The sequence below is a fragment of the Macrobrachium rosenbergii genome, chromosome 12 (genome assembly GCF_040412425.1).
Source record: "Macrobrachium rosenbergii isolate ZJJX-2024 chromosome 12, ASM4041242v1, whole genome shotgun sequence".
Taxonomy (NCBI): domain Eukaryota; kingdom Metazoa; phylum Arthropoda; class Malacostraca; order Decapoda; family Palaemonidae; genus Macrobrachium; species Macrobrachium rosenbergii.
Genome location: NC_089752.1, coordinates 106,795,600 through 106,810,100, shown reverse-complemented (window position 1 = coordinate 106,810,100; position 14,501 = coordinate 106,795,600). Strand labels below are relative to the sequence as shown.

Below are 14,501 nucleotides of genomic sequence, written 5' to 3'. Positions count from 1 at the left end.
TTATCAGCCTTTCTTGAGAAATCACGATGGCGTCTTTCCTTCACAGACATGTAATCAGTCAATTTGTTATCTGCCGAAAATAGCGCAACCTCCTGCTATCCCCCCTTCCCCCAGAGTCATTTCCAAGCAAGTCCTTCGTTCGAAGGACCCATTCCCTTGGACGGAGAGCCTCTGCTGTCCCTTGTGCCTTCTGGAAGGAGACAAGGAGCCCTTACCTGTTCACTTCCTAAAAGAGGGAGGAGTGTTCGTGCCCTTCAGGGTTTCTCTTTGCTGTTTTTACCATGACCGACCTTCTGCTGTGCCTCATTACATTCACAGCACCAGTTCCTCTCGTCTCTCTTCCTTCTATTTTCGGACCGTTCGCCTTTTATCGTCCTTGCGCTCCTCAAAACAATTCCGCATTCGTGGAGCCAGCTAGGCTCCGCTAGCCACTCGCAGCGGCCTTATACCCCTTCCAGTCTCACATAGTTGAGTTGTTTGTTTGTTTTACGTGGAGTGAGAAGAATAAATGCCATGGTTTTATAGAGAAGATAATCGGATGCTTGTTGTCTGCCGAGTACGTAAAATATGTCATAGGAAAATAAGTTATTGTAGGTTCTACTTCTATGAACTTCTTCCTTCCCTGTGTCCTGAAATATATACTATATATATATATATATATATATATATATATATATATATATATATATATATATATATATATATGTGTGTGTGTGTGTGTGTGTGTGTGTGTGTGTGTGTGTGTGTGTGTGTGTGTGTGTGTTACCACACACGACACACGCACACACCCTTAACTATAGACATTTCGCAAATTATTTCAGTTGGAAAAGTTGCAAATATTTCTACAAGTTTCTTACGTGGTCATTCCGTTAAGACCTCAATGTTCAGGTGCTCCAGAGATTTTACTTGACGTATGAGAATCTTAAAAAATATTGAATTGCTCAGGATCTTGGCCCTTAATTCCTTGCGCGTAAGGAGAGAATTAGCATCGCATTCACCAGGGGCCATTGGAACGGGAAGCACTGGGTGTTGGGGGGTGGGGGAGAGGGGGAGAGACAGTGATGTTGAAACGCGTACATACATACACACACACCGCGCACGTACATGCTTAGTGTGGTTGTCGCAACTGCAATTATGGACGGGCGTTGGTGGTGGTCTTATGCCTTGAAAGCCTGGATAAAAATTCTCGCTTCATTTGACATAATTCGATTCATTCCGTATTTGGACGTATTTTTCATTCACCGATGCTCTTAATATTTTGGGTTGCCTCTACAGAAATGCAGATCAGCCTGGGCAGTGGAAAAGAAATTCAAGTTCATTAAATGATATTGTGCGATTCGATGGATCGTGACTGGATTCCATTGGTCAATTTGATGACTGTTTCGGTCATGGCACGCGTGTAGTGGAGAGAAGAGAGTACCTTTATCGTTAGCGCTGTGCTAGCAGTCGACAGGTGTAACATCTGCGTGTGTGTGCGTGTGTTTTTTTTTTCTTTTCTTTTCTTAAAGGTTTTCTCCGGACAGTTGCCCTCCTGCCTATCAACATTCTCGCCTACCTTATGAGAGGCAGAAGACTTTCACAGACGCTTGTGTGTTCTTGGACCTTCTTAAAGGCTGTCGTCATCATGGCTTGGTTCACCTCCATTACTTCACCTATTCCATGGAAATGTTTCTCTTGCCTTTTCTATTTTATTTCGACCTGGGGGATTCCAGAGTTTGATGACATTTACTGACTTTTTTTTTTTTGTTCCATTTGCTATTTTTCTGTCGTAACACACGTTAATTTTAAATAAGAACTGCCTTAGCAATTACAAGTCATTTAGCAGTTTCTTCTTGCGTGTACATACACGTTCATAGCATTAATTGTAATGCCTTACATAAAATTCTATCTGATACTCATAAATAATCCCGTAGAGATACAAACCATATATTTTAAAGTGGCATGATAGGAGTCTATAAGACTCCTGTGACGGTAGAAGTGTGGGTTAATTTGCCCCTAGTTAAAAGCGTTTTTGAAAACTGACAAAGCATATGACATCCGTCCCCTAGATATAGAACTGTATCTTTAGGTAGGCAATGGTGACAACCGTTTTCTGTTGCTGTGCAATTTCTACTGAACGCACTCCACGCATGGCTCTCCCTTGACACTTGCCGTATTCAAGGTTGCAGTGAAAGGTATTAATGTGTATCTATTTCGTACTTGCAAATAAACACATTGTCATGGCCTCCAAGGATGTAGAGAAGAAGAAGAAGAAGAAGAAGAAAGAGAAGAATAGGTTAGTGTAAGCTGAAAAATTGTGGGTGACTTGAAATATTTTTTCATCGATAAGGCTTTATGGCGAAATGTTTTCTTGCCTTAAAAGGCGCGACTTGACAGTGAAAGTAAAGTGGTGATTACACAGGTTATGAAGAGCATTAAGGCGAGATGACGAACGTTGAAATATATTAAAAATTATTAATGTTGTCGAGATAAAGTAACTTGAGATTACCAAACCGTTTTAACTTGGTGTAGCACAAGTCAACAAAAGGTAGAATGTATTTCTGTCTTTAACATTAATAAAAAAAATATGAACATCACATTGGATTGTAGACTCATATTTGTGGTTATTGTAAGGTGCGTTCTGGGTCTTTTTCTGGCTGATATATTTATTGCCTTGTGGCTTTGTGACGAAACTGATGCTGAGGCGACGCATGGTCGATGGATACGAAGGTAGTTTATGCTAGAATTCATAATGAGTTATGTACCGCGTAGGAAGAAATTCGTGTAGGGTAGGATACACTTAATGATATTCGTTGTCAGAGTGTGTGTGTGTGTGTGTGTGTGTGTGTGTGTATATATATATATATATATATATATATATATATATATATATATATATATATATATATATATATATATATATATATATATATATATATATATATATATATATATATATATATATATATATATATATATATATATATATATATATATATATATATATTAGAATTATATATAAAATAAACCAGCACATTGAATAATAAAACAAATATTACAATGTAGGATTTACATGTAAGAACGCAATCACTTTTCAAACCTGGAAGACAAACTAAAAATAAAATCTGTGAAGATCCAAAGTAATCATTCTGCTGGTTTAATTCGGTTGGCATAGTTTAATAACTAAAATATACAGTACTTTGTGTATTGTTGCTAGCTATTCTCACCAACGTGTAATTGAACATGCATCCAGATCGTAAATATTATTACTGAAATTAAAAAGGCAACACACCTTCATACTGTCTCTGCGTTACGTGTATACGTTTAATTGATTTAGCTGGATTCACCATGTTGCTTGCAGTGTGCATTATTTGTTGAATTCAGGAATGAAATTAATATTTTAAGACACCTTGGCTTATTTTTTGAGGGTCTGCCCGGTGTTGAGCAAATGCCAACTTTGCACGGGGATCACGTACATGAGACATTTTTTTTTTTTGTATTGCGTTATTTATAGTCAGTTTTTGTATTGCGTTGTGTCTAGCAAGGTGCACTGAAAAATGATTTGTTTAGATCCGTTTCAAAGAATCGAGTATTTTGCAATAAGTCCTTTGACTGACTATATTTAAATATGAACAACATTTTCTCGAAAGAGTGGAAAGGTTTTTTAGTGAAATGAGTCAAGTTTAGAAATGTTTGTTTACAATTATCAGCGTGAAATCGTACTCTACCCATGCCTAAAGCATTCCAAGAAATCAAATTGTACACGGTAATTGCTACGGAGAAACGCTGATGCCACATCGTCCGCATGTAATAATTTAATTGTAAAGCAAAATTCTAATCATTTCCTTTTTCGCCCTGTTGCCGTTTTCATTGCATCCACGTAGTTTCGGACCATTGTAATGTCTGAAGTTCAGGCTATCAAGATCAGTCAGTGATTGCGTTGTTCTTCGTATAGGATTGTGAGATCATTCGAATGCAGATTTTATTTTCTGAACTCTTGATGTGTCCGACTGTCTACCGTCATGGTATGCTTGGCTGTGTACGGGAGTTCAAATGAAAGTGTATGATAATTATTGTACTGGAAACTTGTGTCAATGGCGGTGTGGTATCGGTTTAGCACTTGCGACCTCGGTGGCCGAAAATGCACCCTTCACCTATATATGGAGTTCACTGCGCTCAGGCGCACGCACAGCAGCTTTGTGTGCATATATATATATATATATATATATATATATATATATATATATATATATATATATATATATATATATATATATATATACATACATACACATATGTATGTATATATATACATATATGTATATTTTTTGTTTATTTGGATTTTGAAATGCTATTTAGTCATGGGTAAGATCAATTCCAACATGAAAGTTGAAAGGCGCAAACCAAGATGTCAGTGCATGGCTTAATGAGCAAGAAAGGGCTAAAGTAAATGCTCTATTTGACAAATACTAAATCTTACATTCCGAGAAGTCAGACCAGAAATATAAGTTTGTCGTAACAGAAAATTAGTTCGTGCAAGCGACACATTGACGGGAGGGGATGATTAAGTAACAGGAAAACGGATCGATAAGATTAGATTATATATATAAAAAAATGTCTCATATCAGTGTGGTGTAGAACTCACATGAGAAAGCGTCGCCCGTGGCAATGTCGTAGCATTGATCCGATAGTCATGCAGAATGAACGCTTTCTCCCCCGATACCGACTGCATTATTGTTCTTTGTCATATAGCACTTCATCCCTAGTACTGTCAAGTGGAGAAGAATCGGTGTAATGTGTTAAGGGCGATTGCGTCATCAAGCGACCTCCCTCCCTTCTGGGGGAGGGAGTAATGGGGGGGAAGAGGTCTTCCCCCCTCAAGACACACCCGTGTGTAATGACTGCTATAATGCCGTGAGTTTAGCAGTGACAAGGGCAAGGTAGATTGAGAGAAGAAAGCTCTTTACGGGGTCGCGGGTAGGGGGTTTCTGAGGAGGGGGATGTGTTTTAAGCCCCCCCCCCATCAGTATGGTAAAGGCCTTTGAGGACTCCCTCGCAGGTCGGAACTGGGGGAGACTTGTGTGATAGTGACACGTAGCCACTAAAGCTCGCTTAGAGAAGCAAATGTCAGTGAGTTGGGAGGGGGGGAATGGAGGATGGTTGAATGCATGGTAGATGAGGGATCGTGGGAAGGGGGGTTGCAAGGTAGTCTGGCAGTTGTTGCAAATTCATTGCGTGATGGCAAAGATGGCTTGTCTAACAGTTTCGCTTTCTTAACCTTCATTTTCACGTTTTTGCCTTTTTATGTAAGTCGCGGAATTTTGTTCTGGGTAGATAATGAATGCTTTAGATATCCGTGGAATATTTTACTTCTTAAATAAGCCAGAATTTAGATAAAGAGGAGCGATAGATAAAATACATAAAGAAAAATAGATGTCATTTTAACATCGACCAGTTTGGCAATTGGAATAGAATCCATAGAAAATTAAGGCGTTGTATAAGTTTCAGTGCCTTATTTTTTTTATTTTAATATGCGATGGCTGTCATTAGAAAATAGTGGTAATTATATCTGTATTTTATTCCCTTTTAAATAAAGCAGAGAGAGAGAGAGAGAGAGAGAGAGAGAGAGAGAGAGAGAGAGAGAGAGAGATCGGCGGTTCGGTTGTTCAGTGTATTGATCAAGAGCTTCTATTGTCAGAAGTGTAACTTCTAACGGCAGCGCCAGCTCCCTCCCGCTTTGTTCCCTCGGGTCACTTCGCCCCCGCTAAACCGTTAGGCCCTGTAGAGAGAGAGAGAGAGAGAGAGAAAGAAATTCCAGTTCTAAAATACCACTCTTTGAAATTCATGTGGAAGTAGACTTATGCAGCTCTGTTGCAGTGGCCGAAAAAGTCATTTTGAGTAGAACTTTTTTTTTTACCTTGTGTACAGTAACGGCGTCTTGTAGCCTTTTGACTCAAAGTCCCCCAATAGCTCACTCTACCTACAAAGAAAGCAATGTATACAAACATACGCAGTGCATGAGTGCTTATTTGTGAATTGGGATGATTGTGTATTTATATACATTTTAATATTTGGATAAGAAGTACGTTTATGCAACATGCCATACACAGAAATAAATAATAAATTTACGTGTGCCCCTGTCAGTTTACTAGGTTTTAACCTCTACAAAAATTTGAATTCCCCTAAAAGCAATGTTTTAATATTGCCTTATAGTGAAACTTTGTCTAATGCCATACAGCTCGGATCATCCCTACATTTTAACAACTTCTGCTGCTTGTGATGCCTCATTGCTCATCCCTACAGTTTAACAATTTCTGCTTGTGATGCCTCATAGCCATTTAATATTAAATCTGTTATCTCTGTTTTGAATCCTTTCCTTGGACCTGTCACGGCTATCTCCCATGTGAGGTGGGGCATGCAATTTTTTGTGCTTTTAGAGGTCGGAGCCTCACGCTTCCCACGTTTCGGGGAGTCTTCGGGTTTGGGGGATGGGGGTGGGGTGTGGGAAGGGAATTGTGGTCGTAGAAAGAAGTTGTTTATGGGAATTTGCAACGCAACCACTGTCATTATCATTACGCATAATATGGATGTCAGGGCCGGCGAGCCAAGGTGACTTACAGGTTGCGTAATTAAGCTGGACGGATGACGGAATAGGGGCCACAGCGGATGCGAACAGTGAATTTAGCATCTCATTTGAATAGAAAAGCATGGATTAGTACACTGAGTTCTGATATATCTGAAAACAAATAAAATACAGATGTGTGTCTGTGTCTCTCTCATGATCAGCTGAACTTCAAAGACTTCCCCGTAAAATGCTCTGCGCAAAGAACGCAACTCCCATATTTCCCTTCTAGTTTTCCAAAGGATATGTTTCACATATATAAACGGGTCTTCCATATTTTTATTATGCGTTCGAGGTATTGTAATTAATTGTGTAAGTGACTTACACGAATTCCAGTGTTTACATTTTATCTTGGTTTGGATCGCATAAAATGGTTCATCATAAACATCTTTCGTGACTTGACGTGTAGTGTAATTCTCTCGTTATATTTTGCCACACTAAACAAAAAAAAAATTTTTTGCGGAAGCCGCACGAAGGCATGCCATCACTATGAATAACATTTAGATTGTGTCAGGGGCGTTCTGAATTCCAGTTGGAAGGATGCTCATGTTTTAGGTCTTGCCTGCGGGACGTGAGGCGTGTTGTATAATCGTCTTTTTCTAGAGCTTCATAACACTATTCTACACTATTCTGAATGTACACTGTAAGTGCGAGACCAGAAATCTTCGTGTAAATCTGTAACTCCTTTTATAAGACATAAAGTGTGTGTGTGTGTGTGTGTTTTCCTTTTACATTGATGCACCAGAAATATGAATAACTGTATAGCAATAGCAGTTTCATATATTGTCAAATTGAATAGGCCCAGCTCATATTCATTAGAAGGAACAATTTATGAATGTCCTTTGTAAAAAGTATTTTGTGATTTACGATTCCTGTCGATCATGTTGATTAATCCAGTGTTATTTCTTCACAGACAACAGTTGTCGCTGGAAAGCTTAGAAGACAGTGTATTGGTGGGCGATGAAGATTGGCTTCAGGATAAGCACGGTTGTCCTGCCTATGTTGCCCCTGAAATCCTTACCTCATCTTCGTATTCTGGGAAGGCAGCTGATATGTGGGGGCTAGGAGTCATGCTTTACACTATGCTTGTGGGAAGGTAAGATTGTGTCCCTCCACGTACTCTTGTCACCGATGTGAATTCTCAACATCGGAATGCATATATATCTTATTTTGTATATAGTGTAGATAAAAAGTGATGACAGAATTTTTAGTTATCAAAATTACACGCCCTATGAGTAACTAATAAGCAAGGGTGTCGAATTTTTAGATCGTATTTTGTCATATCAAGTTCCTACCTAACGTGTGCGTTTTTATTTCAGGTATCCATTCCATGATTCAGATACGTCATCATTGTTTGCCAAAATCAGATGTGGTGAATTCAAAGTTCCAGAATGGGTAAGCTCTAGGGCACGGCACTTGATTACGGCCCTACTAAGGCGAGACCCTGCACGTCGATTGGCTGTTCAAGATGTCCTGTCGCATCCCTGGCTGACCCGACCCCCTCGTGACCACCCACCCAGGGACCCAAGCGATCACACCGTCCCTACCATGTTTATTCAACCATCAAATCATCTGTGTCACCCTGAAAAGATGCCATCCCTAAGCTCCTCCACTTCCTCCTCCTCCACTTCATCTTCTAACTCCTCTTCTTCCATGAACCATACACCAAGTTTCTTTGGCCTTTAAGTAAGACGTAAAATATTAATTAAAGTTCTCCTAGACTGCATAGAGCTATGGCATATCCTCTGCTTCGTAAAATCGCCAGACAACTCTCTCTCTCTCTCTTTCTATCTCTGTCAATGAGGAGCTTTTGGAGACAGGCTATGAGTTGACAACCCTTTTCTCCAGAGTTAAGAGTGAGTAGCTCTTCCAACTGATAGCAGTGTTCCTCCCATGCCAAAAGTGTTCGTTTTCAGTTACAAGCGAACGATATAAACACAAGTGCCATGCATTGCATTACATTTCATCTTATCAGCAGCCAAATGGAGCTGGTACGATAGACTGCCAGACGAGAGAGGGATCCTTGCGGTTAAGATTTGGTTGACAACCACAGTTATCCGTACATCACACTTAAGAGAATCCCAAACACTTCATTCTATCTCTCTGTCTTTCACGCTGGGTCACCTAAATGACCTGCATGCAGGTCCTCGTTCGATGGTACGGTCACTGTTTGTGGTATCAAAAGGCCCTCCTGTAGATGCGACATCGTGAACTGCTGAATGTAATTTAAGTGGATGAAATTATTCGGGTTGAATGAGAATTGTCATTGAATCTATTCTTGATACACCAGTGACACAAGGATATGGGTGGAGGTGCTTTCCTTGCCTTTTCGAATAGAGTATACTTGTATCAAATATGGAATGAAGAATATCGAAGTGTAAGTGAAGAGGAAATTGTTGCTTGTACATTTTTTCATATTGTGCCCTGTGTATATTTTGTAAGTGCTTTCCATATCAAAACCAGTGCAACTTCTATGATACTAATAGAATTCACTTCTGAATATTTTTGGCAGTTAAATAGTCTGCTAAGCTATGTTTACCCCTCCCCCTAGTCTTAGGAAAATATCAGAAAGATAAAGCAAAGAAACGAAAAAAGGAAACTTCAGGTATTTTTCATGGAATTTAATCTCGATACAAACAGAAGGAAAATATCCTTGCAGTGTATTTTACTATATACGTGTCTGTGTGCGTGCGTCTGCATACACAGTACTTGTACGTGGGCTTTTTGCATATACACGCGCACGCATGCTCTCGCAAACGTCGTAATTGAGTTGGGAGCAGCACGGTAGAAATCTGTGATAAAAAAACTACGTCTTCAAGGTTTCTGGGTTCCATTTACACGTGCATTAGATACTTGAGAATATTCCATATCACAGAGCGTCTATCCTGAAGTGGTAGATACAAAGGCTTCGGTGGACGCTGTTCTGAAAAAGAAAAAGAATAGTTTTCTTTCCTTTTTATACTTTTCATTTTGTTTCCTTTAATTTTCCGCACAATACGTTTTTCAACCTTGAAGATGAGTTACTTGTTTTAGAAGATAATATAATCTCTACAGATATTTTTAGCATTATGGTTCGTCTCAGAATTAATGGCAAAACAAGTTCTGTACCTCTTCGTAACTTTAAAAAGTAAAAAATTTCTATCAATGAAGTTAAAGTACAATATTAAATAGTAGGATGTAAATATTGTTCTGTGTGCATAATTATGGGCTTTGAAGGAAGAGTAGCTGCTGAATGCAATACCGTAAATGTAATCTTTCTCATTAATTACGCTCTATGACAAATTTCCAGTCATTCAGTTCATTCAAGAATGATGCAAATGGTTTCATCATTCATTTCTGGCATGCCCTTGCAGGATTTCCAGTTGTTTTCAGTGGTTCACATGTTCTCAAGTTAAACGCCGCCTTAAGAATGCAGAAGACTGGATGGTTAACGTTGCAAACACAATATCGAAGAACGGCGTCGGTCTTTATATAATTTTGAGAGTTGGTGTCATTGGTTCTAGATTGGCAAAGTCACTCTTTTAGTTTTCTTCGTTGCACTTTTCTTTTGACGTGAAAGTCACACTTGTTATACTTATTCATTTTCATTGCCAGTGGATCCGATGTCTTGTCTATCTGTCCTGTCTTCACGGCAGGGTAAAAAAAAATTTTCCTTTATAACATTAATCGGTTTACTGATCAAAGCATCAATTGTTATGGAACAATATGAAATTTTTGGGCATTCCAGCCCCTCTGTGGATTTAATTAGCCTTAGTATGCGTTAGATTGTGCGTCAGTGGATGTGTCATTTTACCCAGTGGAAAATAGTGTCATGAGCTGCTCCTGATAGGGATGTCACTTTTTTTTTTAACTTAACTTTTCTCTTATTCACCGTACGGGCATTCCTTGCTCATAAGAAAGGTTGCATGGTCGATATAGTGTTTGTCGTAGGAGGTAGTTAACTGAAACATATCCACATTTATGTCTTGGTTAAAAAAATAAATAAGGGAAAATTAGGTTAATTATAACTCAGTTATGGAGACACTTTGATGCCGTGTTTATTCGGGAGGTTTGGTGCAAGGAATGACCAGTTTTGTTCCGCGCATCAAGTGAGTACGGTGATTGTCATTGTGTCAAATCTTCTCCCGCGCATCTTCCCTTTTTGTGTGTATGTTTTTTTTTTTTTCACGTGAGGCCTGAGATACAATAGTCACGCTTCGTGCGAGACGAAAGAAAGGAGCAGCATTTTCATTTAGTTTTTTTTCTTATTGATCTTGTCAGGGGGTCGTGCATAATGTGTTGGGATAGACGCTTCGACAGTGATTCGTCAGTTATTTTTGTACTCTGTTATTTGTAATATATACGTATAAATAAATAAATATATACCAATATCTAAGTCCTCCTATATCGTAGCACTACATCAAATACAGTGTATTGGTTGGCATTTTTACTTCCAGTGCTAGTCGCTCCATACAGGTAGAAATGCCAAGTTTAGTATGCGGAACAAATGATCGGTTAAACTACTCAGACAAGTTGTGCTCCCCTGACGTCACGTGATATATGTATGTATATATATACATATATATATACAATTTTTTTAGGCAAAACATTATTTATTTTTAAAGAGGGTCGTTCTTTGACCCACAAAGGGTGGTGTTTATGATAGCGAGATGGTACACATTTTCTTAACTGGTAAGTGGAAGGAAGGAAAGGTCCGAGAAACCAAATTGAAGTTTTCTTTGAGTTGGTCAAGCTTATTATTGTTCAGTTCCCCTTGGCTTTGTTGCAGAAACCCTTACTGACTAGAACCAAACTAGAGTTGTGTTAGATATCATCAGCATGTTACTATTAAGTTTAGTCATATTATCTTCGGCCTTGATAATCGTATCTAAGCTTAATTTGTAACCTCAGGATTATTGAGGAAGATTACCATGACCAAAGCTACCTATGCATTTGCACATCATAATATTCTACGCGTAAATAGCTAATGTGTTACTGCATTTTTTACGAGGTCAGTGATTGGGTCAGTGAATTTGTTAGAATATGTTCTGATAGATTCTTTTTATAACTTTCCCCCCCGTGTAAAATGTACTTCAGCTTGTGCATAGGTTTTTTGACAGAATTTTAGTGGTGTTGCACATTTGATGATTGTAGAAAAAAAAACCTGACATGATTGTATGTAGCACATTTGAGAGAGTGGCACAGCCCTTGTCATATCCATGCAAAGAATACAGGTATTTTGGGTATAATCTTTTGGTGTACTGTATGCTTGGCAAGGCATCTTTGTACTTTTTTTCTACCAAACATCTTGTGTATCAACCATTAGAGAACCTATCGACTTGGAGTCGGCTTTTTTCATCTTAATAATTTATTCATCGACAGTGTGAGAATGGAATTCTGAGAATGCTAACACAATGCTCACCAAATTCTCCAAGTATTTCGGTTTGGGTTCTCTGCTTGTGTCGTAAATTTTAGTGAAGGAACAGACAAAAACTATTCGTCTCTATGGACAATATTTCAAGACAAAAAAAAAGGAATCGAGTAACATAATTAAAAATTATTATATAGATCATTCTTTAGCTGAAAATTGTGCTTACTTGGTCTTATCTTAGATTTTAGAGTTTCGGAAATATTAGCGTATTCAAGCCACTGTTTAGGTATCGTATATTTTGGGAAAATAGTTTGTAATCTGATCTTTCTACCAATTATGACATGTCATTGCCATGATGCTCTTGTACAGTTTGTATATAATGTAATGTGAATATTCCATGTTATAATAAAAGTTTATGAAATGCTTCTTGAGTATTCTTTATCCCCACCCTTTATTGTACACGTATAAACACATTTCGTGGTTTGCAATAAGGTGATTTTATGTGGCATGCCAACAAACGGTGCCATTTGAAACTTAATGGAAAAAATCTGTAGGAAAACTGTTTTATAGATTTAGTACAGTATCACCTAATAGAATTCTGGAAGTGAATATGTTCAATTAACTACAGTTAAATTCTGTTGTCTTACAAGTAAGAAAGAGCTGGAATACTACAAAACTAGCAAAATTATTAACTACTGCACTTAGAATCACCTTTGTATATCACCAAATGGTTTTTAAACACAGCACAGTGAAATAGCTTACAGTATTCAAGCATGATGAAGACCCACGCAAACCAAAGAAATTAAAGGACTGACAAAAAACGTCCAGACCTTGTATACAGAAAAGTCTACACCAAGTTTTATTAACCCAACTTGGAAGAATGTACCCTAAAAGGATTTTATATTCCTCCGAAATCAATTTGATATATACGAACCCTAGATACAACGTGGAGAAGCACAGTTCTGAAAAATAAACCGTATAATAATGGCCCAGAAGGTCTTCTGCCATAATATACAAAAAAACTTCCATACTGATGGAACTCTCCAAGTGATTACAAAGGTATTCTAGAATATATTCTATGATGTACACAGTTCTTATGGGATAGGAATGATTCATAAGCCAAGTCTCTGCAGGAGATAGTGCCGTCAGTGCACCTCACGCGGTACACTGCAGGCAATATTGAAGGGTGTTTGAAGCATCCCTTTGGCCCATAGCTGCACCAACCTTTTACCATTTTACTTTACCTCCATTTCCACTTGCGTTCTTCAATCTTGCTGCCCAACCTCTTTAGCTATTTATTCTTAGTGCAACAGGGTTTTCACCTAGTTCTACCTTTAGAGCCTTGTACTTCCATTCCAACTCGCTTTTTTCACTGTTTTAATTGCTGCATGGCTGAATATGTCCAAGCACTTGACGTGACGGCGTAAATTTGATATAATCAAATCATATATTCAGAGGCAGAGGATGCTTACTAGTGGGTAGTGAACCCCTCCCTTACATTTGACTAGCTGGATGGACTTCCTGCCCCGTCTTTTGGTTTTTAGGCCTAAATTTCATAAATCTAAATCCAAGTAGTATGCAGTAGTACAGCACCTAAATACTGAATGTACAGTATCATGAAATTTCAGCTATAAAGCCAATCACTGGGGCCACTTCAGGCATTTAGCACAGAGAAAGTGAAAAGAGGGGTTGGATAACGAGATGATGAAATCGGATGATAAACGTTATAAATTACAAGGTCTAATGGTGAAACTAGGAAAATCCCATAGTTGTACAAAGAAATATTAGTTAAAGATATAGGACATCAAGATGGAAGAAAGGAAGCCAGGATGAGGCTAAAATATGGGTGCAACTAAGGGCCGAAGGGACACAGTACACTGAATGAGGTCCGCTAAAGTGGGTTTCATTTCATCTGTCCACCCCCAGGTGAAGATGTGTCATATGTGCATAGGTAGCCCGCGATTGGCTGACAATCAACGTCTCCGATACTGTTGGCTTAAACATAAACAGTTTCTTCAATAACATATTTGATTGTTTATATGCATACAAAGAACCCTCAGCCCTTCTTACATAAATCATGAACACGTCGATTTGTATCGATAGTATACAAGCACAAGAAAGACGAGCTTGTGTCAAATAGTTTGCTCAGATCAAACACAAACGAACAATCAGCTTTCAATAATTATAATTTATCTCATTAGCGGAGCCCCGGCTACACTTAGACCTATGCTCACAAAATGTTCAAATCATATGATTTCCTTATCATTCAAACTTTACTCTACATACAGTTTCATCGCATACATATAAAAAATAACTATGATATCAAAGTATTATCTACATCCAAAAACTGAAAAATCACATTTAATCTTGTTTACCACTAGAACATGAGGCATGAACCAATGAAGCTAAGCCTGTGCTACTAATTCGCCAGATATTTTGTTTTAATGGCATTCTTTTAAGCACAAATTCATTGCATTTCACTCAAAATTACTTTTCAACTGTAACCTTTATTTATTCATTCTATCTTATGTCTAGGCCAGCCTTTTATGC

The 14,501-nt window shown here is 38.3% G+C and overlaps 1 protein-coding gene across 3 annotated transcripts in view; it reads left to right on the top strand.

The window, feature by feature from the left end:
- LOC136843832 (tribbles homolog 2-like) overlaps nucleotides 1-12,375 on the top strand; it is a 242,993-nt gene extending 230,618 nt beyond the window's left edge. For all 3 annotated transcript variants that reach the window (XM_067112631.1, XM_067112632.1, XM_067112630.1), the window contains 2 exons: nucleotides 7,515-7,697; nucleotides 7,921-12,375. In XM_067112631.1, coding sequence (XP_066968732.1) covers nucleotides 7,515-7,697; nucleotides 7,921-8,287 — 550 coding nt within the window. In that variant the 3' untranslated portion in view covers nucleotides 8,288-12,375. The remainder of the gene's footprint in view (nucleotides 1-7,514; nucleotides 7,698-7,920) is intronic.
- The last annotated feature ends 2,126 nt before the right edge of the window (nucleotides 12,376-14,501 follow it).